Source organism: Chionomys nivalis, chromosome 1 (genome assembly GCF_950005125.1).
Source record: "Chionomys nivalis chromosome 1, mChiNiv1.1, whole genome shotgun sequence".
Lineage (NCBI taxonomy): Eukaryota > Metazoa > Chordata > Mammalia > Rodentia > Cricetidae > Chionomys > Chionomys nivalis.
The window spans coordinates 167,979,427-168,004,979 of record NC_080086.1 but is presented as its reverse complement, the minus strand read 5'-3'; the positions used below and the strand labels follow the sequence as shown (position 1 = coordinate 168,004,979).

General features: G+C 36.8%; 1 protein-coding gene across 7 annotated transcripts in view; it reads right to left on the bottom strand.

Annotated features, from left to right (window-relative positions):
* Positions 1 to 25,553, bottom strand: part of Cnot4 (CCR4-NOT transcription complex subunit 4) — a 109,906-nt gene that overhangs the window by 14,496 nt on the left and 69,857 nt on the right. For 5 of the 7 annotated variants that reach the window (XM_057765166.1, XM_057765192.1, XM_057765175.1 and 2 more), the window contains 3 exons: positions 23,781 to 23,838; positions 17,308 to 17,557; positions 15,085 to 15,582 (listed from right to left, as the gene is read on the bottom strand). In XM_057765166.1, the coding sequence (XP_057621149.1) occupies positions 15,085 to 15,582; positions 17,308 to 17,557; positions 23,781 to 23,838 (806 nt within the window). Of the gene's footprint in view, positions 1 to 7,460; positions 10,350 to 15,084; positions 15,583 to 17,307; positions 17,558 to 23,780; positions 23,839 to 25,553 lie in introns of those variants that run through there. The other 2 variants (XM_057765210.1, XM_057765218.1) reach the window with 1 other exon arrangement.

Genomic DNA, 25,553 nt, shown 5'->3' with positions numbered 1-25,553 from the left:
CACACAAATAGCAAACATTAAGGTCTAGTTATCAGATTGGGGATGTAGCTCAGCTGACAAGTGCCTGCCTAACTTATATAAGGCCCTGGGTTTGATTCCCAGCACTACATAAAAGCAGACATGTTAGCACATGCCTGTAACCCAACACTCAGAAGATGGTGAAGTTCAGGGTCATCTTGTTACAAAGTGAATTTAAAGCAAGCCTGGACTACATGAGACCCTGTTTCAAAATAAAATATAAATAAATTTAGAAGATCTAGTTGTGACTTCCCCACTAATTGTGGTAAATTACATGAATCAAGAATGATTCCTTGTCCAAAGAAAGAAAAAGGTAAAGATGTGAGCACAAACTGTCAGAATGGCACATAAGATGTTCAAAAATTAAAATCTGAAATTGTTGTAACATAACTTGTATATTTGAGGATTATTTAAACCCATATTTATTTTAGCAATATATTTAAGTAAATTTAAAAATACACTGAGAGATTGGGTGAGGTGGCTCATGCCTTTAGTCTCTGTACTTAGGAGGCAGAAGCAAGCAGATCTCTGTGAGTTCAGTGACAGTTTTGCCTACAAAACAAGCTCCAGGGGAGCCAGGATTAAAAAGTGTGAACCTGTCTCAAAACAAAACAGTAACAAAAGAACAAAGACCAATATACCAGGTTTTACGAGTTTATATCTAGCAGGACTGACTGGGACCATGTGAAGATCACAGTAAGGTTTACTAGCAAACAAATTTAGAAGGGGTAAGGAAATGAACCTGATAGACATTCTTTCCTTAATGGGCATTAAGAAGTAAACAGAGGGTTGGAGAGATGGCTCTTCCAGAGGTCCGGAGTTCAATTCCCAGCAGCCACATGGTGACTCACAAGCACCCATAATGAGATCTTGTGCCCTCTTCTGGCCTGCAGGCAGAATACTACATAATACATAAATAAATAAATAAATAAATAAATAAATAAATAAATAAATAAATAAATAAATAAATTCTTTTTAAAAAGTAGATAGAGCCTTAATTCATAATGATGGTAGGTTTTTCTTTGTGGGGGGGCAGGGAAGGGGAACTGGATATCAAACACAGGGCCTTACACAAGTGCTACAATTATGAATTTTAATAAAATGTATTATTTTAATAGCAAAAACATAGATGGAACAATAACATGCAACCTAACAGTTTTAGGTGAATGCAAAATGTTCCTACTTGGCTGATGACTTCATAACACAGGGCCTGGTTTACCTTCATTTAGTTGGGTTGTCAACTTATAGATGTAAAAGGAAAAAAAAAACCAACCACACAGCTTCAGGGAGTCAGACTTCTGGCAAAAGAACACATGTAATGTGCCAAGGTTTGAAGGAATCCCAGTGAAGCTCCAGACCATTTTGCTCAGCGTAAATATGGAGTTGAGTCACTGGAATTACATTTTGCCGTATCAGGAAATACACAGCAGCAGGCTGTAACAGTTGACTGGAGGGAACTTTCTTGACCTTCTCTTGGAGATGCTGATGTTACCATCTTTAAGTTCTTGTACAGTCTTTCCTGTTTCGGTATGCTAAAGCATAATGTCCTTGATTGAAAAAGCCAGCAAAGCAGCTAAGGGTCTAAAAAGTGTAGCACAGAGTACCTCTTCTTCAAACTTCAACTCGAGAGAGAACACACCTTTAGTGTTGTTGTAATACACCTTAGAGTCATCACTACACAGTTGTTGGATTATTTGTTTCATAGTATTAGAGATATCAGCAGTGTGTGTTGGTCCTAAGTGCATACATTAAATCTCACCACTTTTTAATCTTTTAATTCTGACATTGACAATAACATAATGAAGTCTACACGAAGAATACTTGAAAAGCCAAACTTCTCCCCTCTTCTTAAAGTTCCTCCTGGATTACTGGGCCACAGTTGACTTGACAGCTTATAGGCCATGTGATAACTGCAGGTCCATGGATATTTTGAAAGCCTTCATTTTCACTGATTCTGAGCAGAAAAACCCTTGAGAAAACCTCTAGAATAGTTAAACTGTAAGACACAACATTTAGCGAAGAAACACATCCAGAATCTTTAAGTTCATTGTTCCAGTGAGTTGTATGCATGAAAGAAAATTCAGAATCTTAACGTTCTTTTCACCAGTGAGTTGTGCGTATTAAAAAAAAAAAAAAAAAAAAACCAAAAAACCAGACAGGACGAAAAAGATCTAAATTTTTGTCTGAATGTGACAACCAAAACAAAACAGAAAAACAAAAACCAAAACAAAAAACACCTCACAATCCTTCTCAGATTGGATTATTATTTGATTCTTACAAGGAGAATTGCTAAAGACTGTGCTATCTACCAGTGCTCATTTGTACTATAAATCTTCAAAAATTATTTTTTCATAGATTTTTCTAAAGAGTAACATGGGATGGTCTTATTTAGTAGTAAAATTTTGCACTAAAGATTTTAATACAAAAGTTTATTTGGGAGAAACAAAATTAGTCAGAAAATATTTTAAAAAGACAGCATTAATCCCAAATATATGAGTGAGATGAAACACACCAAGATACGAGAAGTCACAGAAAACTAGCATGAGACTATTTTCTCTGTTATAATTATCAGGGGGAGGATTTACTTGAAAATAATATACAGCCTACAAGTGCAGACAGGCACTACACTCAAAGCCTCACCCACACACACAGAACAAATGTTATACTTCACACCTTGGCTAAGTAAAACCTTTCTTGCATGATGCTAATTAAGCCTCCTGAAGACAGCAAGGTGTTCCTAGAAGAAATCAAGGGTCCAAACTTTGGTTCCTTGTTCTTTTTGGGTTTGTTTTGTTGCAGAAGGGGGCTTGCAGGGTGGGAATGAAAACTGTCAAACAAAGCTTAAGTTGAAGCGGTGAAGAGATGTACTTTAAAGTTTGATATTTATTTACCTTTCAGCTTACTGGGTAAATGTGGATTTAGCCACTGTCACACTGCCCCAACAATAAAGGGCCAAAATTCTCACTAAAAACGAAATAATTAAAGGGCAGTACTAAGCCCGTGTCCTGCACATATTTAAATAGTTAATCCTACTTTACATGAACTTGACTCTATGACAAAGAAAGGCCTGGGTACTTTAAAGGTTTTATAGATTATATGATGGGAGGAGTTTCAGGAGTAATGCTTTTGGATTTACCAGTACAATGATGGGTGTGAGGACTAAAGCAGGTGTGGCAACACTGTTCTAAAGTCGACCGGTTTGGAGCTTCTGGGAATCCTTAGGATAATCCAAACAGTGTGAAATGGCTACAAGTGAAATCAACAACTTTCTAGGAATTGTGGGCAAGACGAAGCTAAGAAGAATGGACTGGCTTGTTAAGATCAACATTCTATGCTATTTTACAGAACCTCAGGGCACTTTAGCCAACTCTTCACATAGATTAAATTGTTTAGGCTTACCTCAATTCTGGGTAGAGAGTGGATCCCCACCCCAAGACTAGCAATGCAACATGGTGTAATGGTTAGTTTTATCAACTTGAGAAAATTTAGAATTGCTCAGGGAAGAGTGATTTTTTTCAGTGAAGGTATGTCTAGATCAGTTTGATCAATGGACACATCTATAGGGGAGTATTTAGATTACATTAACTGATGCAGGAAGACCCAGCCTAAAAGTGGGTAGCACCACTCCCTGAGTTTGTATGCTGAGGTGTGTAAAACTGGATAAAGATAGCTGGGCATAACATGCATGATTAATTCCTTCCCCTCTGCTTCCTGACTATGATGAAATATTGACAGCTGTCACAAGCATTGTAACTCCTCCAAATGATGGATGGGCTGTAACTTGGAACCATGAGCAAAAATAAACCTTTTTTTTTAAAAATATTTATTTATTTATTATTTATACAGTATTCTGTCTGCTTGTATGCCTGCAGGCCAGAAGAGGGCACCAGACCTCATTACAGATGGTTGTGAGCCACCATGTGGTTGCTGGGAATTGAACTCAGGATCTTTGGAAGAGCAGGCAGTGCTCTTAACCGCTGAGCCATCTCTCCAGCCCCTAAACCCTTTTTCCTAGGTTGTTTTTGTCAAGTTATTTTAACTAGGTAGTAGTAACATTAATTCTCCTAGAAGCAAATCACAGACTAGTCAAGAGGTCCAAGAACAGTGGCTTCTCAATCAGCTTGGTTTCACAGATGTAGTATTGCTTCACAGCTGACATCTCATCCTACATATATGGAAGCAAATCTAGTTAACTTAAAAAATACTCATGTGCCAGAAAACTAAGGCTGCTTCCAAATGAGACATTTGCTACTAATCAGATGAAGAAACATACACATGCACACCTTCATTCCTGCTCTATTATACTTCAATAACTTTTAGTAAGATTACCCAAATTTGTAGATTTTATTTGTTCATAAAATATCTCATTGGGGAAAATTAGCAAAATATTTTGTCCTTTATGGTGAGACTGATAAATTTTCTCTATTCCACTCCAATAAGCAGAATAACATAATCCAGTTGTGTGGAACATTTTGCCTTCTTAAGAGGAAAGCCTATGTTGGGACTTCCTATTTTTTTTCTTTTGGTTTAACAACGGTTCTTTAACAGACTTACCATATCCAGCATCGACCCACCCCAATTCTTTCTGATCCCAACATTACAATCAAGCCTTTGCACACACAGAGACTCCTCAAATCTGCCTGTCTCAACCTCGGCTTTTCTAGGCTCTCCTCACTACTCTCACGTTCTCCTACCATTCTTTCAGAGAAGTTTGCCTTTAGATAATTTCAAATTATAGGAAACCAGGCTTGAGATTCTGCAGGCAACACCAAGCTCTCTCCAGTTCAACTTCCTATTCTCCAAAAAGACAAGAAGAAAACAGGGTAGAGGCCATACAGGGGTAACAAAAGCTAGCTGTCCTTCCAATCTTACAATCCACCACTCTTTCTCTGCTTTTCATCCATTACTTAGCACTGAGGTCATCACACTGACCATAATCTCACTATTTGCCATCCATTGAACACTACCCTGTTCTTTGTCGTGAAATCCCCTTCCACATCACTCACACTACAGGTTGACAGGGAATGCTTTACTGGCCTCCTCTTGACTATAAGATTATGTAGTCCTGACTGTCCTGAAACTGACTATGGAGATCAGACTGGCCTTCTCTAAAGGAAACCTCATCTCACAAATTTTCTTCTTCAGCTTGGGGCACACCTGTAAACCCAACAATCCAGAGGCCAAGATAAAGAGAGGATGGTGAATTTGAGGCCAGCCTGGGATACATCATATAACCCTGTCTTTTAGAAAATGGAGATGGGGAGAGAAGTTGAAGATGTAGACCTCAGTTGGGAAAGCGTGAAACCTTAGGTATGGTGACACATGCCTATAATCCCAGGACTCAGAAATCAGAAGATGGAGGCAGAAGGATCAGAAATACCGAGTTATACTAAGTGACATAGTGACTTTAAGTACATCTGGAATAATAACAATAATCTTATAGTCAAGAGGAGGTTGGTATAGTATTTTCTCTTAGACTATGTTGTGAGTGATGTGGAAGGTGATTCAATAATTTTTAGATTTCACACCAAAAAACAGGATGGTATTCAGTGAATGACAACAACAACAAAAAAATCCTGTGTTTTTGGTTTGGTTTTATTTAAAATCTAGCTTGTCATAAGAAGAGACCCACACCCAAGCATTAGGTGGAGCTTGTGGAACTCCAAGAAAGGTAGAGGAGGAAGATTGTAGGAGCCAGAGCTGTCAAGGACACCAGGAGAACATGGCCCACAGAATCAACTAAGCAGGACCCATAGAGGCTCACAGAGACTGAAGTGGCAATAACAGAACCTGCGTGTTCTGCATACGTGCCATGGTTATTTGGCTTTGAGTGTTTGTGAAACTTCTAACGGTGGGAGTGGGGGTGTCTCTGATGACTCTTTTTGCCTGCTCTTGGGACCCTTTTCCTCTTACTGAGTTCCTCGTCCAGCCTTGATACGAGGGTATGTGCCTATTCTTACTGCATCTTGTTATGCCATGTCCAGATAATATTACTTGGAGGCCTGACTTTTCTGAAGGGAAATGGAGGAACAGTGGATCTGGGGAAGGGTGGTGTTCAGGAACTGAAGGGTAGGGAGGTTGCAGTTGGGATGTCATTGTATGAGAAAATAATTAAAAAAAAAATAGCTCCTATTTTGGACCATTTCATGCAATTTTGGTTTTAATAGGTCACTGAAGACCTAGCCAAACATAGTCTAGTCCAATTTGCACTGGCCAACAATGGCATCCTGAAACTGGATTCTAATTTGTCCTAACTTCAATTTAATCTTTTTAAAATGCTACATGTTGCTATGCCATGCCCAAACTCTACAGCACCCACCCCCACCATAATGAGTTAATTACACTTCTCTTCCCCATTTCCCAGGGTCTAGCTATTTGGATTTAAACCTCAGTCATGTCTATTTCCTGGTCCTTCTGGTCAGTGGCTCAGTCCTTCTCATTTACTGCACCAACTTTTCCTTTTCATTGAAATGTAAGTCCTCTTCAAAAGTAACAACATCCCACTTTTTATAAAACCTTCTTCATCAGCTCAAAAAGATGCTCATTTTCAAGCTCTTGTTGTTTTACTTTGAAATTTGGCACAGTGTTTGGCTTACTCACTAAACATGTTTATGGGAATATCTGCAAACACTACAGCTATTTACCCAATCCAAGGAGGCACAGAGTGAGTGTTCATTAAAAAAGGGAGATGGCATTAACAGCAGATGTACTGGCTTATCACCAGATATGTGACTTTGTCTATTTCAGAGAATATAGATTATTTCTTTTAATTTAAAAAAGGCAACTATATTTTCATCTTTTAAGAAAACTAAACAAAATTGGAAAATTTCATGATCAAAAAAAAAAACTATCCAAAAAAAACACAGAGAAACCCTGTCTCGAAAAAAAAAAAAAAATCTAAAATCTTACAAATCAACACAAGTAAAGTCCCCACCCCCATGTTTACATAAACATAGCAGTGCTCAACTTTGTGGGATTTCAAATGTTTCTACAATTCTTTCCTTTCTCTAGGCTTTTTGCAGAATTTGTGTCTGGCTGTACCTCCCTATGAACTTGTGACAGAGCAGAAGAAAGTTCTGTCAGTTTTGAAGGTACGTGGAATACCATACAAATAAACTATGTCAGTACAAGTATGCAAAGACAAAAATGCATTAAAGTTGCTTAATTCAAAGAAACATAAATACATTAAATTTTCAGGACACTGAAACACGAGTATATAAAATAGAACAATGAATATGTCTTTTCTATTTTTTTAAAATCCTTCCAAATCAATACACATTTTAGAACTTAGGTATCAGTATTAACACTCTGCCATTCTTAGAGCAGTGAATGGAATGAATCTAATAAACTAATAGAATGAGTCTGGAATGTTATGGCTGTTGTGATTAAGAGTATCAAAGGTCAACCTGATAAAAATTATGTGAAATAAATATTCCACTAGATTGGTGTCTGTATGTTTTATTCAACCTTGTATTCCTCAAGATCTAGCTCAGGTCACTTTATAGAACAAAAATAACGCTTTGCTGAAACATGAGGGAGAATGTACCAAAGTACCACCTGAAAAATACAAAATGTTGAATGAAAAGGAAATCATTATTAATCAAAATTTTTCTACTGGAATCTTTGAGAAAATAAAAGCGTACTTCTCATCCCAGAGCTAAAAGACAGCTAGAGCAGGACTCTATTTCCCTCAGGCATTTGAAGGCAGTCATTTCTTAGTATTTGAAACCATTTGGAGAGGGAGAATGTAACCAAACTCTATCAATCTAGTAACTATGGATCTTCTTTAGAAAAACAACAAACGTAAGTTCATGCACATAAACCCACCATTTCACATATACCTTCCAAGAGTTTGGGACTCCGGATTAAAAATCCCTGTGTTAAGGAAAAGACTAATTACTTTATAATGGTCAAAGAAGTGAAATTAATAGTATCCTATCTAGTGTAAAATTCATCACACAAGAATGTATTGACAAACCCAAAAGTCTTAGAACTCCTCATTCTTTCCACCATTTTGTTAAATTTGCTTACCATATTAAAATGGTACTTTTATGTACCACACAATTTCTTCCATGCTTTAGTATAAATCATGATATTAAAGACTTATAAAATACGTATTAAATAAAAATGTGAGGGTTTATAAGGTCTAGAAATTAAAAAAAAAACAGAAAACAACTTAAAGTAAGTTTTTAACATAAGCTATAATGCTGAATTTTAATTGCCCAGGAAGAATTTCCTGATTTCACAGCTATGTCGGAGGAAAATGGGGAGAGGGTAGGCAGGGAGGAGACAGTCTTGGACAGTTATCAGGGACTATGGGCAAGTCTGGGAAAACTTTGGACAAATTTTCTGTACAAATTTCAAATGAAAAAGAACAGAGAAAGCTAAGGAAAGCAGCTCTGCTCAGCAGCACCCCTCACAACACAAAGAAGTGAGTGAAGACAGCCAGTCACCCTCTGTGGCCTTGTAAGGAAACAGAGCCAATGGAAGGCTCACTTCAAAGCTGGAGAAAGCTAAGATCTAGTAAGCATCATTACCAGGAGCCAGATTTCCAACCCCACAGCATACATAGCAAAGTCATAATTGAATTAAGGTATATTTAAAAGCTGATGCTTAATAAGCATACAGTAATATACTGGTATTTTCTAAGACAGTAACTTTCTTATAATGTTGCTATAAATTTACTTTTAAATGCAAGCTAGAGATTAATATTTATGCTTAAAAACACAAATTAGATAAGTAGAGAATTGGTCAATTCTATGACCTCAACCAATTAAAAAAAAACCTAAAAATAAATTTTCACTTTACTCTACTATACCTCAGGATGAAGTAATTTATTTTGTTATATGTAACAGAAAGTCACCATATTTTATATTGAAAAGTAACCCAAAAACTGCCAATGCTATATAACATTAGCAACATCTTCAAATAAGATGTTTTATTATTATTATGTTAAATGTTTAGATTTAACATAATAGTTTGATTTATTTTTGGTATTCACAATACTTTTTCTTTTTAAAAACCAAATTAAGGCATACTTTTTAAACTTTTTCTTTTAACTCTCAAGAGGTTTGACTTTCTTTTTCTCCCCAGAGGCATTTATGGTGATTATTTTTTAAATTAGCTTTTGTCCACTGCACAGAACTAAGTTCAGTTTATTTTTTATTATCATTTTTGAGACTATTTCAAGAAGCTTTGCATTATCAAAAACATCACTTTACATTATGCCTTTATAAAGTACTCAGTCCATTGTTCTTTGATTATCTAAGGTCATCTATCACAACTTATATGGTCTCATTTTATAGGACACCCAACTTCTCTCCTCTACTGTAAGCTTTATTCTGGCCAGGTACTTTCATCACATGTCAGTTATTTAACAATGAAATTTCCAAACAGACCTAGAACTACTGTTTGCTCAATAAAAATGTTACACTGCTATGGCTACTACTTACATACAATGTTTACCCCATGTTCAAGTTTCTAATAAGTCAACTACAAGTTGAAAATCTGTTTTTGAGGCATTTCCTGGTATACTAGGCAGTGCATGAGAAAAGAGATTATATTGCATTTAGGCCATAATAATTACCTTTTAACCATCTATGCAGAATTAACAACCATCCAAAAAGAAAAGTGCAAATGTGCAAATGAAGAAGAACAAAACAGTTTGTATACATGTAATGCATAATATATGATATAAATCTAGGCAACTAAAAACAATGGCTGACAACATCTTTCTGAGCATTGTAGACACCACCAGATTTGCTTTATATGTATTCTTTCTTTTCAAAGACTCAAAGAATGCAATAAACATTATCTTAATGTTTCAAAAATTGCAGGAGTAGATTAGAATATTACCATTTTTTTTTTTCACAAACCAAAAAACAAAGAACTACCATTACTTTTGTATTATTTCCAATAATAGAACAAGAACAGGTCTAGCTAATCTCCTCTGGGATCTTAATTAGTACTGTAAGTTTATTTGTATGAGTTAAAAATAGTATCACTCGTGAGAAACAATGTCAAAATTATTATGCTATTAAATCATGTTAAAGGCCTAATGAAGAAATACTTTAGCAACTATGAGGTACACGCTAGTTGTAGGCATGAGGAACGTTTATATTGGCTCTTTTGGGTGTATACATTAAATGCAAAATCAGAAAGAAATCATGCAAAAATCCAGTTGCCCATGCAAGCACCCCAGAGTCTAATCCTCTCCTTTCAGTTCTGTTGTCAGGCCACAGTAGTGTGGAGACTTGTAGGCTGCTGTCCTTGTTGTAATGAATGGGAAGAGGCTGACAGTGGCATGGTCGAAACCTTCACCTCTTCTTCCCCTGTGGAAAAGTCAGTCATGGTCTAGTTACGGGTGACTAGATTTGTTAACAGTCCCTTTAAAAATGATTTCAATATTTGGAATATTGATACATATATAAAATACATGCTTATTGGTTGGAATCTGGGTGTGAAACAAGACATGAATTTTTAAATATTAACTTAAGTACCTAAAACAAACTAAACACACCCTTATTTTAAGGTAAAATTAAATGTAATATTTGGATTACAAATGCACCACAAAAAGTAAATAAATAAAAAGAAAGAAAAGATTAAAGACCAGGAAAGTCATTCTTTTCCAAGCCAATTGGACCCTTATATAGATATTCCTTATCAGTAAGTACTAGTTTGAAAAAAAAAAAATTAAGCCTTGACTTACAGGAGAAAAAAACTGATTTTAAAAGAAGAGAATTATAAATTCATGTTTCGAAGGCATAAGTCGTATATTAGGGAAAAAAGAAATAATAGATATAAACATTAATTGATAAAATTAACATATAGCATCTGAAATTTACTATGTACTTTTCAAGTAATTAGAAGATAGTAAAACATTAACAGTACAATGATCCAATTGACTGAAAAGTAAGATGACTACATCTAGTCAGAAAACTATACATGAATGAGACCAGTTCTCCTAATTGTAATTGGTAATTATTTCACTACAGGTAACTTACTTTATGCATGACACAAACTCAATAGTCACTGTGAAAATAGTTACTATAAAAAGGAATTTTAAAGAAAAATGCTTTCTGGTAAGTAGAATTTGAATTAACAAAAAACATGAAAAATCCAAAGCCTAAACAATTTCAAAAATTTTTGAGTAATACCGTGAAACAATACAGACTTACACTTACTAATGTTTACTTTTCAAAATAAGTTTCAGTATTATGTAATAAAACATTTTAGCAAAGAATTCTTTGAAAATAAATAAATTCTTTGAAAAATAAATCTGCAAAATTACACTTGGAAAGACAGCTTAACTGACAAACTGTAGAGTCTTTCAATCCATAAAACAGGTTATTTCAATTAGCAAACTCTTATATCCTCAAGTACATAACAGGAGGCTGTGCCAAAGCAAATTTAAAATCCATTTCTTGGTGAGAACATCAGTACTAATAAGGACCTAAGCAAGAGACTGAGTCTCAAGTTAATAAGCACCATTCTACTTTCTTTGTATTTGTTTTTTGTGGAACATACTCCTAACATGGGCCAATTGGTTTCATGAGGAAATACCACGGATTTAAAAAATAAAAAATAAAAAGGATCTGCGAGTATGTGAGAGCAAAAGTCAATTACGGGAGAAAGCCAGGTTGCAGCACATGCCAGTGGTCTTCAATTGTGAAGGAGAGCACCAGTGTTGCATCACAGAACCACTTCCATTACTGATTTTGAGATCTGGGCTGTGACCCTAGCTTGATACTAACTGAACATGCAACCTTAACTTATTTAAGTTTGTTGGAGTACAGTCTTGACAATCATAAAATGAAGGAACTGGACAAAGAGAATCACTTTTTAGAACAAACATACACAGTTTCAATAATAAAAAAATATCTAAATGAATCCCTTCTCCTTATTTACTAATCAAAACTGCTCAAGAGGAAAATTTCAATCATCTTCTGGACTTAGCAAACCAGATTCATATGCCCAGAAAATACTGCTAAAAACACTTAAGTACCAAAAGAAATAGCCAATTTAAAGCACAAAAATATTTTCAGTGAGACAAAGGAATGGAAACTGAGTTTCTGTCACCTCTGGCAGCTGCACTGCCCATGATAGGTTTCAGATATATCAGTGTCTTTATAATTAACTGAAACAAACAAAAATAAAAATTTAAATACAAACATATAGTAAACAGATAAGGCTTTTGCATGACATGGTGGCTGTCAACTCTGATTTGCTCCTACAGGTCAGGACCCTATTTTTTCCTCATAGTTGAAGAACAAGTATGTGTGTGTACCTTTCCTTCCTACAACTGAATTAGTTTAAAGACCATTTTAGGAGGCCCCATAAACAGTGTGTAGTCTCCACTAGTGAGGCACTAACAAACAGCTGGGCTGAAAAGGCCATCATGATAAAGACTAGAGGATGCAAAGTTGAGCTCCTGGCAATCATCCAATTCAAACACTTCTGGGAAGTGAGAAGCAGGTAATTCCTAGGTAAACTGTTTCAAATTAGATGCATTTCAGATGTTTTCTTTTGTCATTTATCATGTTACTGAAAGTCCTAAATCATCTAGTTAACAATTCTGTAACTATTCTAAGGCATCCATCCTGAGACATCTGTCAAATATTGACTAGCTCTAACAGGATTCTAGTATGACTCTTAACAATTTTAATTAATTTTTTATAAATTAAAACTGTTTCTCTAATCTTCAGTACTTTAAAAATAATCTTATAACAAGTTTAGTTATGTCACCATTTAAATACCAAACAAGAATGCATAGCCAAGTATTAAAACTCTGGAATAACTCTCCCTACCCCACAGTGAATACAATAATGAGTCAGAATTAAAGTTGGTGACTTCATTTTTAGCATCTCTGAAAAAAGTTTTCAATGTTCTGTGGTTGAGTTTAGGCAAAGGGAAGGGAAAAAAAAAACAAATGATAAGATTATAATTTAATGTTACATTTAAAAATTTAAAAATAAAGTTATGTATTTTAGGTGAAGATTCAAAAAAAAAAAAACTAAAACAAAAAGGCCTGCACTTAACAAATTAGAGATATCTCATTGCTGATATTCCAAAATATCTACTTGTTTGAAACATTTGGAAGTGTTCCTGGGTCCTAATGAACACTAACAACTCAGAAGTAAGAACAGACAGCCTACAAAAAATAGACATGTAGTAAGTCAAACAAGGGTACCAAGTCTGTACAGCTAAAAACAAAAGTCCAATATCATGTACACTGTTTCTCTACCAGAGTTCCTCATCTTGTCTATCTGATCCCTGCAATTTAAAAAACACCTCTTGTTACAGAAGACAGTTCTGCTTACTCTAGTGGCACACAGTATCTGTTCCTATGCCTTTATTTAGGAGGTTTCCATCAACATAAAAGACCTTTCTCTTTTGCTGCTTACCCAAATTCAAGAAACCATATTACAGATTAATTTCTCTTCTTCAAAAAATTCTCCAACAATGATGAGCTACACTGTTTCTCAGATTTCAGGACCACACTTACATGTTAGTCACTTTCCCACTTTTAACTCAAGTACATTATCAACTACCTGAAATAGCATCCGTTTTCTCTACTTTTGTATTCCCCACATAACCTAGTTGCACTGCTGGGCAAAAAGGACCTGAAATGTTAATCATAATTGGCTCGATGCTTTTAAATGTTTGGCATACTTAAGAGGACCTTAACTTTTAATGTTAAGATCAGCTAAAAGGCACATTACTAGAAATTAAAATGTCTTCTCTCTAAATTATTGAAACAAAGTAAACCCCCAAAAATTGCATTCTAGTATGCTATGTTGAATGGAAGAACAGGAAAAGGCATGTAGAAATTAAGAGTTAGTGGATATCACAAGGAAAGGACTGAAAAATGCTACTCTGGATTCCCTACAACCTAGTATAATTCAATGACCAAATACCACGAACCCCATCAAATGTACAAATCACAGCAGGTGTTCTCCAGTATGTTTAAATTAAGTTCACTGTTTCAACTGTTAAACCTTACTATATCCATAACAACAAAGACCTAGTTACTTGTTTAAAACATGAAATGCTGCTGGCTCTAAGGGAATGACTATTGATGGTTCTAAGTTCACCTGTCAACTTTCTGGAAACAAGAACATGAGTGCCTTACTAGTGAAAGTATACTTCTGTAATGACATTATGCCATGGCATACCTTAAAGGTCATGGCAAGGGACAAAAACAATTGTGTAAGTACACAACAGGGTGAGAAGTATTCTGTACTACTTGAAGAGAACCAGAGGGGAACAAACTTTATCACATCATCTCTAAGGCCCAATGAAAACAGTTACTCAGAATGACTCCTTTCCAAGATACTTCATTGAAAACTGTTATATAGGATCTTAAAGCCCCAAAATTCTGAAACCTTCAAGGGTAGCAATATAAAACCAGAAGTCCCCTGGCATCAAACTTGTATTACCTTATTCATCCAAATTTATTGTTCTCAAAAATAAAAACACAGTCAACTAATAAAATCTCTCCTAAACAATTTTCGACAAAAGTATGTCTGTGACATAATATGGTTATAAAGCATTGATAACTGAAGTTCTCAAATATTGTTAAATGCACATATGGCACAGTGATGTGTGCATGTATGTATCAGTCAAAACAAGCAATTGAAACAGCAGTTAGAGTGGCTTTATCCCTCATGCTCTCATTAATTTTGATTAAAAAAAATTTAACCACTTTACTTTTAGAATATAACACAAGATATTTTTACTATGGTGTTGGCCTTTATAACACCATAATTTCAGAGCCCAATTTTTCTTTTTCATTTTTGTGTTTACATATCATCTGAAGGTCTGGAAATTATCCTATTAAATACAATGCTTCCAAACAATAAGTAGGTATAATACTCCACCATCCTTATAAAGCTCCATATTACAAGGCATTCACTCAATCCAAAAAAAAAAAAGGTTAAAGATGTAATGTTTTTCATAGAAATTTCTAAGACTATTGTATACTCTTGTTACCCAGCAACCCTAACCACCCAGCAACCTGAAGATATTAATAACACACGTATTCTCAGAGGATTTAATTGAACCTACCTGCTATGGGGATCCCTCCCAGACCTGTGTTGTGCTGTGGCGGGAGATTCAAGTCCAAGAAATTACTATTTGAGGTGGGGTTTGCTGTGTGGTTCAAGTGCATGATGCTATTGCGTGGAAAGGCCATCCAAGGATAGCGGGCTGCCTGGCCTGGAAAACCAAACGAATTATAAACTGCTCGGTGCTGCTGAAATTGAGGGAACCTCTGTGGCAAGACTGAAAAGGTACTATTAAGAGAGTTGGCATTTGTAGGTGCAGCAGAATGCAGGAATCCAGAGCCTGGACCTTTGGCGGTTGTAGTGTGTGAGGAGGAGTTCTGAAGAGATGTGGGAGACAGGGAAGGTTGATCTTGGACAGACAGTTCCTTCTCAATTAGGTCTGCTAAGGCTTTTCGAGTGACATCAAAGGGATCAAACCCCAAGTCATCTTCTGGCTGTTTAGAAGAACCAAAGCCAAATGCTGCTTGCCAGTCTGTAGATGAGGATACTGGGATTGTTTCTGTTGAGAATAAAAATAGTGATGAACATAAAAAGTCTATCTTCACAGTATACATTAAACACCCTACATTACAGTCTACCAGTATAAGTTAAACATGCTACACTACAATAGAAAACAATCATACGTAAGATCACTAATTTCAGAGTACCTCATAAAATTATAGCAGTAATTCACTGTTAAATTATGAAGTTAAAAAGCTGAATGATCTAGACTGATAGTGCTGACCAGAAGGAAAAACGCCGCTACACAGATTGCATCCCATCATTCATAGTTAAAACTAGTCAGCATGTTATTAAAAGTACTATCATCTAAAAGCTTCTAACTAGTAAGACTTATATACTAGGACAAATTAAAACTCTAATTATATGTTTTAATTGTATACATCACAGGTGCTATTGTGGCTATTAATTTATGCCATCTTTCAGCCTACTAAAAAAATTTACGAGTAAAAAGAGAAATGGTGTGCTCTCTGCTTTCTAATCTCAAATGCTCTGCTTAGCCATTCACCACACACTAGGATTGTCTGATTCTTCAGTCTAGTTTCATCTGAATGTGATGTAGTAAAAGACATCAAAGTTTCTGCAGGTGAACATAATTTCAAAAGGATAAATGCATGACTCTCATACAAATATAAACCATGTCAAAAAAATTTAAAATAAAATAGCAGAAAGGGGCAAAATTTAGTTTTTACTACTAAATAAATTACTTGTGAATTAAGACAATTTGGTGAATATCCTAAATTGTATTACATAAGCATAAATCTGACTTAAAAAGTTGAATCCTAAGTTACTACCAAAGCAATATTTTTTTTAGCTTCTATTCCACCCCCTCCCCCTTTGGGTTTTGAGACAGGGTTTCTCTGTGTAGCCCTGACTGTCCTGGAACTCAAGAGATCCAGCCTGCCTCTCTGCAAGGATTAAAAGTGTGTGCCACCATGCTCAGCCACACAGTGAGTTTTTAAATTGAGAAAATAACGTAGCAAATGACTTCTAGACAAATCTGTTCTACAACACTGTAATTTCTAGGCAACACAATATCTAATACCATGTTGTGTGGGAGCTCCTTTATTTGCTAATTACTTTAGACTGGACATTTAGCCTATGTTCCTTGCTTGATGCTTTTTTTTTTATTAATTAATTTATTTAATTATTAAAGATTTCTGCCTTTTCCCCGCCACCACCTCCCATTCCCTCCCCCTCCCCCAATCAAGTCTTCCTTCCTCCTCAGCCCAAAGAGCATTGCTTGATGTTTTTCATGCTGGTTGTAGTTCTAGTTTTTATGCATGTTTTTTGCTTCACCTTTTCCCTGGACAATACTTGATATTTGTTCTTACTGTATATAGTTTTGTATTAGGCTTAGAACCCTTTATTTAGATAAAAGGGGGATGTACTATGGGAACTCGATCAGTCAACAGCCTTTTTGATACTGGCCCATTTGGGGGTGGTCTGAGGATCTATAAGAGCAAAGGAAAAAGCATGTGTGGTCCTAGAGCCCACAGAGGACCATGGATCTCTACCCTTATGGTGAGCTTTCCCAAAAAAATAAACCTTTGTTAGACTCTACTTCAGGCTATTGTGGACCTCTTAATATGCCTACACCATGTAGTTTAAATAATTTACATTTTTTAAAAAAGGAAAGTTGATAGAAAACAAGACAGAAGTATATCAACCAAAATGTATCCCAACTATTTGTCAGTTTCTATGAGTCTGATTACTAATTACATACCTGACGTGAAGAGGCTCTGTGGTTCTGGAGCTGTAGGCCAATCACTGGGTGTCTGTGGAGAGCTGGGAAAAGGAGGAAGCCCACTTGGTATAGGGTTGGGGTGGCGAAAATTGTCTGAGAATAATGACTGTGACTCTGTTACTGCCCCTTCAAAAGGAGATCGTGCACTGTGATTGGATGAACTGATGGGGATGACAGGATTAGATTTTGATAAACCAGGTGGTGGTGAAGGCGTATCACTGTTAGATATCTAAAAGAAAGAGGAAGAAGTCAAGGTAAGTTTGTATCTTAATAAACCACAATTTTAAACATCTGCAATAAATGGTTTCTAACAGGGGTCTTCAAGCCAGAACATCTGACTTTTGAATCAAAGTATGGAATTTGAGAAAAGCAAGCAATTCATTAATTTATACATATACTTAAAAAAAGAGTTCCTGAAAAGACTAAGCCAGTCTCATCTTCTTTTACACTTTTTCTTCTTGTACTTTCCAACTCCCCAAAACCCCTTCCAAATGAGTGATGTCTAGGATTTCATTATATAGCTCAAGAGCAATTGCTCAAGAGTAAACACCTTTAAAGAGTAATGATAAATGATCAGGAATGCTCAAACTGGTAATAAGAGAACGACTGGCTCCAACGACAATACGCAAAATCGTTCTTTTCCAAATTAGATGATTTTAAGTATTTTTGGTTTTTTAGAAAGATTTTATTTATTATTTATACAGTGTCTGGCTGCACATACGGCCTTCATGCCAAAAAAAGCCACCAGATCCCTTCATAGATGGCTGTGAGCCACCATGTGGTTGCTGAGAACTGAACTTATGACCTCTGGAAGAACAACCCTTGTTCTTCTGAGCCATCTCTCCAGCCCCGGTATTAGTTTTTAATCAATATAAAGGGAGATCTAACCAAGCTTTTTTCAAATAATCATTAAAAAATAATTCTGGAGTTAGGAGTGTAGCCATGGATAGGACCCTGTACTCAAACCTCAGCATCAAAAGCAAAAAGCAAAAATAACAACAACCAACTAATCAAGCAAACAAAAAGAAAAAGAAAACCCCATGCTTATTCCAAGATGAAATCCTAATTGACTCTGAGGTATTTAACTCCATGGTCTGAGGGACAGTAACATACCTCTCATTTTCTACCTGTGCACTATTTATACAGACTGTCTTGGGAAAATGAAAAAGATAACTAAGATTATTCAAATTTTTTAAAATATTACCAACGTTCATACATGAAAAAGTATTCTGAGATGACTCCAATATACTCTGTTTGATCAACTCAATACTAATAGAAAATCAACAGGGGAAAAAAGACTTTTAAATACTTCTTACAAAGTTGGGATTATATCATTGTACCTTTACCTAGTACAGGTAAGGCCTTACTGCCAGCACCACAAGGAAACAAAACGAGAAAATTTCTGTTATAGACAAACATTTCAGTTCAAATTTATAAGTTTATTTGTGGGGGTTTCTATGTGTATGACGAAGGTGTTGTGTTTTTTCTTTTGGTTTGTTTGTATGTATTTATATGATTATGTGTGCATGTGTGTAAATTCATACAAGAGCCAGAAATCTGTACTGGGTATCTTCCTATATGTGTTCTACTTGAGTTTTTGAGACAAGGTCTCTTAATGAACTTGAAGATCATCTAGGCAGCTGTGCTGAATCCTCCCGTCCCTGTCCTTCCAATGCTGGGTTTACAGATATATACTACAGTGCTCAGTTCTTATGTGAGTACCTAGGGTAGATTCAGGCCTTATGAGCCTTACATTTATCTATGAGAAGTATAAAGCATTAAGATACAAATGTGTGAAGGCAATAGAAAAAGGTATATTCCAAGAAGAAAAGAGAATGATGCAAAATTTCTAACTGTTGAAAGTATTTTCTAAAACAGAATTTTCTAAATCTAGTATCAAAACAAGGTGAACAAAATATGATGATGGATGATGAGTACAAAATCTTATGATTCTTAGATATATCTGAAAAATAATATAGTATTTTGGTTGAGAAAACTGTTAGGCATGTTATATATGTATGTAAGTCCAGCCCTTGGGAGGTTTAGGTAAAGAGAATCAGAAACTCAAGGCTAGTGTCAGCCTTATTTACAAAACCAGCTTGTAAGAGGACCCTGTCTTAAAATAGAGAAAGAAAAATGTCAAAACTGATTATATGCTAAAGATTAGATCTTGTAACTACTTTTAATTTCCCTTGTAACAAAAAAATTTTAAGGTTTATTTTATGTGTATGAACATGTATCTTGCATGGTATCCACAGAGGTCAAAAGAGGATACTGGATCCCCAGGAACTAGAGGTAGGATGGTCATGAGCCACCATATTGGTACTAGGAATCAAAAAAACTGAGTCCTCTGCAAAAGCATCCAGACCCAATTACTTTTAGCTCATTAAAAAAAAAATTATGTATGCTGGGCAGTGGTGGTACATACTTTTATTTATTTATTTATTTATTTTGGTTTTTCAAGACAGGGTTTCTCTGTAGCTTTGGTGCCCGTCCCAGAACTACATACTTTTAATCCCAGCACTTGGGAGGCAGGTGGATCTCTGTGAGTTCAAGGCCAGCCTGGTCTACAGAGTGAGTTCCAGAACAGCCAGAGCTGACACACCTGTCTCAAACCCCCACCTTCAAAAAAAAGTCAACTCAAAATATACAAAGGCTATTTTAAATAATTTGTAACTAAAAACTTTAAAAAAAATACTGCATTTTAGTTTTATCAGTTTTTTTTTACCTACATTGTGGGAAAATGGCCATTCTTTACACAAGAGATTAAAAATACAGTACTTTTACCAATATACAAAGATGTATGGAGAGCCAGAAAAATGACTCAGTAAAAGTACTTGTTCCACAAACATGAGAACCTGAATCTTCAGTGCTCACATAAAAAAGCCAGGTGTGGAGGCAAATGTCTATAACCCAGTGCTAGGAAGGCCAAGACATGTTGAACCCCAAGAGCACAGCTGGCTAGTTAGGCTAGCCATGGTTAAGCTCCAGGTTCAGTGAAAGACCCCACTATGAAAAACAAATCAAAAAATTAAGGTGAGCCGGGCGATGGTGGCGCACGCCTTTAATCCCAGCACTCGGGAGGCAGAGGTAGGCGGATCTCTGTGAGTTCGAGACCAGCCTGGTCTACAAGAGCTAGTTCCAGGACGGGCTCCAAAGCCACAGAGAAACCCTGTCTCGAAAAAAAAAAAAAAAAAATTAAGGTGAATGGGTCCAGAAAGATGCCCCAGTAGATAAATATGCCTGCCATCCTGAGTTTGATCCCCAGGATTCACATGGCAGGAGATGACACCTGACTCCCACAAGTTGTCACCCCAACTCCACTCAAGAGCTGTGAGTTGTGAATATACCCCCACATACTCTGTGTGTGTGTGTTTGTGTGCAAGCCAATGAGCTGTCCAACACTGTCTATTAAAATGAGTGAAGGCCTGGCTATGAGAGCAAACTTGGTGTTTTCTTATTTATTATTAAGCTCTGTGGGGGGCTATTTGCCAAGGCTCAAAGGGCTAAAAACTGGACTAAACCGGCTATCTGAGAATGCAGTATATCGCGTCCCCAAATTGAGTCAAGGGAGCTGCTAGCAACAGCTGCTGTGCCTGTGAGACAAGAGGACCTGAACCAGTCTCCAGCTGCCACGAGAGACCCTGATGTCATTGCTGCCGCTTCCCCTCCCTGAGGCGGGTGGAGGGTATGTAAGGCTTTCCCTTCCTAAAATAAATTGAGCTTGCTACACCCAGCTTGTCTTCTGGGAGTCTGGGCTGTTGACCCCCCCCCCACACACACACACCATGCCTACTTAACTCCTATCCCCAAGGAGAAGTTCAGTGGGACAAAGCAGCAGATCAAAGCAACAAAGCTAAGCAAAGTTTTACATTTTGTTCAAGTTTCTGTGTATCGATGTGTGTGTATGTGTGTGTGTGTGTGGTTGTTGTTATGGGAATATACAGTGAGCAAAAACTACACTTGCTAGCAAAGAAGAAAGGAACACTAACAGGGGAACAACTCCAAAGTAAAAATTCAGAAGGCAAGCTAGCTGAAACAGGATCAAAACAACCAGGAACTGAAGTCGATTTGAAGGATGCTGGTGCATTGTGATACTCTACAATTGTATGTGGTTATCAAAGTAATTTTGATTATTAAGAAGGTACTAACTTAATAAGACCAAAAATTATACAATGGAAAAAAAGCATTTTCAAAAATAGTGCTGGCATATCTGGATGTTGGCATGTAGAAGAACGGAAATAGGTCCACTATCAACCTACGCAAAACTCAAGTCCATCAAAGACCTCAACACAAATCAGTTACAATGAACCTGACAAAAGAGAAAGTGGGGAACAGCCTTGAATGCACTGTTACAGAAGACAACTTCCTGAGCAGAACACCAGTAACACAGACTCTAAAACTGACAATAAATGGGACCTCATGAAACTGAAAAACTTCTGTAAGGCAAAGGACACCATCAATAGAACAAAACTGCAGCCTACAGAATGGGAAACAATCTTCACCAACCCCACATCTGACAGAGTGATGATCTCCAAACTATATAAAGAACTCAAGAAATCAGACATCAAAAGCCAAATAACCCAATTTCAAAATGGAGTGCAGACCTAAACAGAATTCTCATCAGGCAGAGAAACACTTAAAGAAATGTCGTTCATCATCCTTAGCCACCAGGGAAATGTAAATCAAAATGACTCTGAGATTCCATCTTATACCTGTCAGAATGGCTAAGATCAAAAACACCAATGACAGCTTACGCTGGTGAAGATGCAGAGTAAGGGGAACACCCCTCCATTGCTGGTGGCAGTGTAAACTTGTACAGCCACTCTGGAAATTATTACGGCAGTTTCTCAGAAAACTGGGACCCAGCAATACACTCTTGGGCATGTACCCAAAGGATGTTCCATCATACCACAAGGAAACTTGCTCAGCTACATTCATAGCAGCTTTATTTGCAATAGCCAAAACCTGAAAACAACCTAAATGCCCCTTAATCAAAGAATGGATTAAATGTGGGCTGTTTAATCAATGGAGCATTCTCAGCTGTTAAAAACAATGACATCAGGAAATTTGAAGGCAAATGAATGGAAGTAGAAAAAAATCATCCTGAGTGAGGTAATGCAGACCCAGAAAGACATGGTATGTACTCACTCATAAGTGAATAGTAGCTGTAAACTAAAGATAACCATGCTATAATCCACAGACCCAGAGAGGCTAGTTAACAAGGCGGGATGGATACATGGATCTCCCTGGGAAAGGGAAATAAAAGAGATCTTCTGGATGGACTGGAGACTGCTGGGGATGGGAACTTGAGGGGTCAGGTTGCGGGGGGGGGGGGAATACTTAAAGAGTTGACAGGAAAGGGGGCGCTTTTCAGGGACAGGCAGAAACCTCATGCAAGAGAATCTTTCAAAAATCTGAAAGGAAAACCCTAGCTACAACTTCTAGCAATAGTAGGCATGTAGCCTGAATTGGCCATCTCCTGTGATCAGACCCCAATTGTCATTAGAGAACCTTCATTCAGTAGCTGATGGAAACAAATACAGAGACCCACAGCCAAATATAAGGCTGAGCTCTGGGAATCCTGCTAAAGAGAGGGAAGGATTCTAGGAGCCAGAGGTGTAAAGGACATCAGATGAAAACCCACAGAACAATAAACCTGGCCCAAAGGAGCTCACAAAGTCTGTACCAACAACTAGGAAACCTGCATGGGAATGACCTAGGCACTCTACGAATATGTGAGAGTTGTGTAACTTATTCTGTTTGTGGGACTTTAGGCAATAGGAACAGGGGCTGACCCTAATGCTTTGGTTGGCTCATGGGAACCTATTCCTCATTCTGAGTTGCCTTGTCCAGTCTAAATACAAGGGGAGATGCTTAGTCTTGTTACAATTTGATATGCCAAGCTCTGCTGATATCCATAGGAGGCCTTCCCCTTTCTGAACAGAAACAGAGGAGTGGATTGGGGGACAGGGTGGGAGGGTACGGGGAGGTAATGGCAGAAGAGGAGGGAGGGAAAATTGTGGTAGGGATGTAAAATAAAAAATGAATGATGAGAGAGAGAGAGAGAGAGAGAGAGAGAGAGAGAGAGAGAGAGAGAGAGAGGAGCGAGAGCCCTTAAAGAAACAATCATTGTCATTAGGGAAATATGAATCAAAACTATTCTGAGATTCCCTCTTACACTTACCTGTCAGAATGGCTATGATCAATGACACAAGTGACAACTAGCTAGAGAGGATGTGAAGCAAAAAAAGAAAGAAGAGACTAACATGCTCTATACATTCTATGAAGAAAAGATGCTATTATACATTTAACAAGGCAGTCCATCAAGGTATTTTTGAATTGTGTCAGTATTTAAAGTATTTTTCCAATCTGAAAAAAATTTACTTGCATACAACACTTTGCTTTTAGGTTATAGCAGATATATGAAAGAAATTTTATCTAAATCTTACCTGTTGGGAATTATCACCATTCCCTATACTGAGAGAATCTGAAGGTTTGTCAATGGGGCTGTAAAAAAAAAGCAAACTGAGTAAAAGGAGAGTAAATCATTCAAACAAAAATACACTCACAGACACACACGCACCAACGCACACAAGCACATGTGTGCACTTTCGCACATGTACACACAAACAAAATCGACAAAAAACTCCCCCAAAGTTAAGAATAAACACCTTGTCATCTTAACAATGTTTTTAAAACACTACAATGTGAGACCTTATGTAAGATAGTAAGGGTTCAGAACACATAAGGGAAAGTCTCAATCCTCTCTTCCCCCAGAGAAACTCACGTCCTAATTAGTCCTCAAAACTTAAAGCTGAAATAAACGGCTGATGGAAGAGATAGAAAATGACAAAAACAAACAGTGATTAACTTATTTTTCTGCATGTTTGACAGAGGACAAAAAGTATGGAAATGTTCTCTACAGGCACTTAGAAACCATAAATTTCTTTTAATACTTCTATCACTATTAATCTTATCTAAGGAGGAGAAGGCAAGTGTGTATATTATACATTCAAGCAAGATAAATGACACATACTTGGTGTGGGACAACTCTGTATTCTGTCAATTATGTTTTAAATAAACGCTGATTGGCTAGTAGCCAGGCAGGAAGTATAGGCTTTTACTTTTTTATTTTAAGGACTTTAACCTTTTTATTTTCTCAAAAAGCTAAGAAATGGAAAAAAATCTAGCCGTCAAAGCCACAGCTTTAATCCTCTCCATATTGCTTAGCAGATTAAGATTCATGTGGTCAGAAAAAGAAAGATATACAATAAAAGATTCAAAGTAAAAAAAAAAAACCTAAATGTTTTACAGTGAGTTAAAAATATATGGGCTAAAGGTTAAACTCTTGAGAGAGAGAGAGAGAGAGAGAGAGAGAGAGAGAGAGAGAGAGAGAGAGAGAGAAAGTAGTTGGGTGTGGTGGCACACACTTTTAATCCCAAAGTTTGGGAGGCAGAGGCAGACAGACCTCTGTGAATTCAAGGTATGGTAGTACACACCTTTAATCCCAGCACTTGGGAGGCAGAGGCAGGTGGATCTCTGTGAGTTCAAAGACAGCCTGGTCTACAGAGGGAGTTCCAGGACAGCCAAAGATATACAGAGAACCTGTCTCAAAAAGTAAAAATAATAAAAAAAAAGAGGTTAAAGTAAAGCCACATAAAGATAAAAAAAATACACAGAGAATCTTGATACTGTATGTTATGCTCTCTTTGAATTGTTTAAATACTGAGGAAGGAGTAACAGCTGCTAAAAGATACTTGTTTATAAATGTTGCTAAATTAATCCAAGATAGGTATTTTGAAAATACCTTGACTTCAAAACTGAAGTCAAAAGGTATGTTACTTTGGAGAAGAGATTTTGCTTTTATTTCCACAGAAAATGAGAGGCTGTGGATTCATTCTGAGTTTAAAAAAAATCAGGTTTGATCAAGGAAGACCACCTGAAAACTCTCCCAGAGGAACAGATGGCCCAGATGTCTGAGTTCTTTTTTTTTTTTTTTTTTGGTTTTTCAAGACAGGGTTTCTCTGTGGTTTTGGAGCCTGTCCTGGAACTAGCTCTTGTAGACCAGGCTGGTCTCGAACTCACAGAGATCCGCCTGCCTCTGCCTCCCAAGTGCTGGGATTAAAGGCGTGCGCCACCACCGCCCAGCCAGATGTCTAAGTTCTATATCCAGAACAGATTCAAGACTTCTCCCTGAGATGATCAAGCCTCACAGAATATTC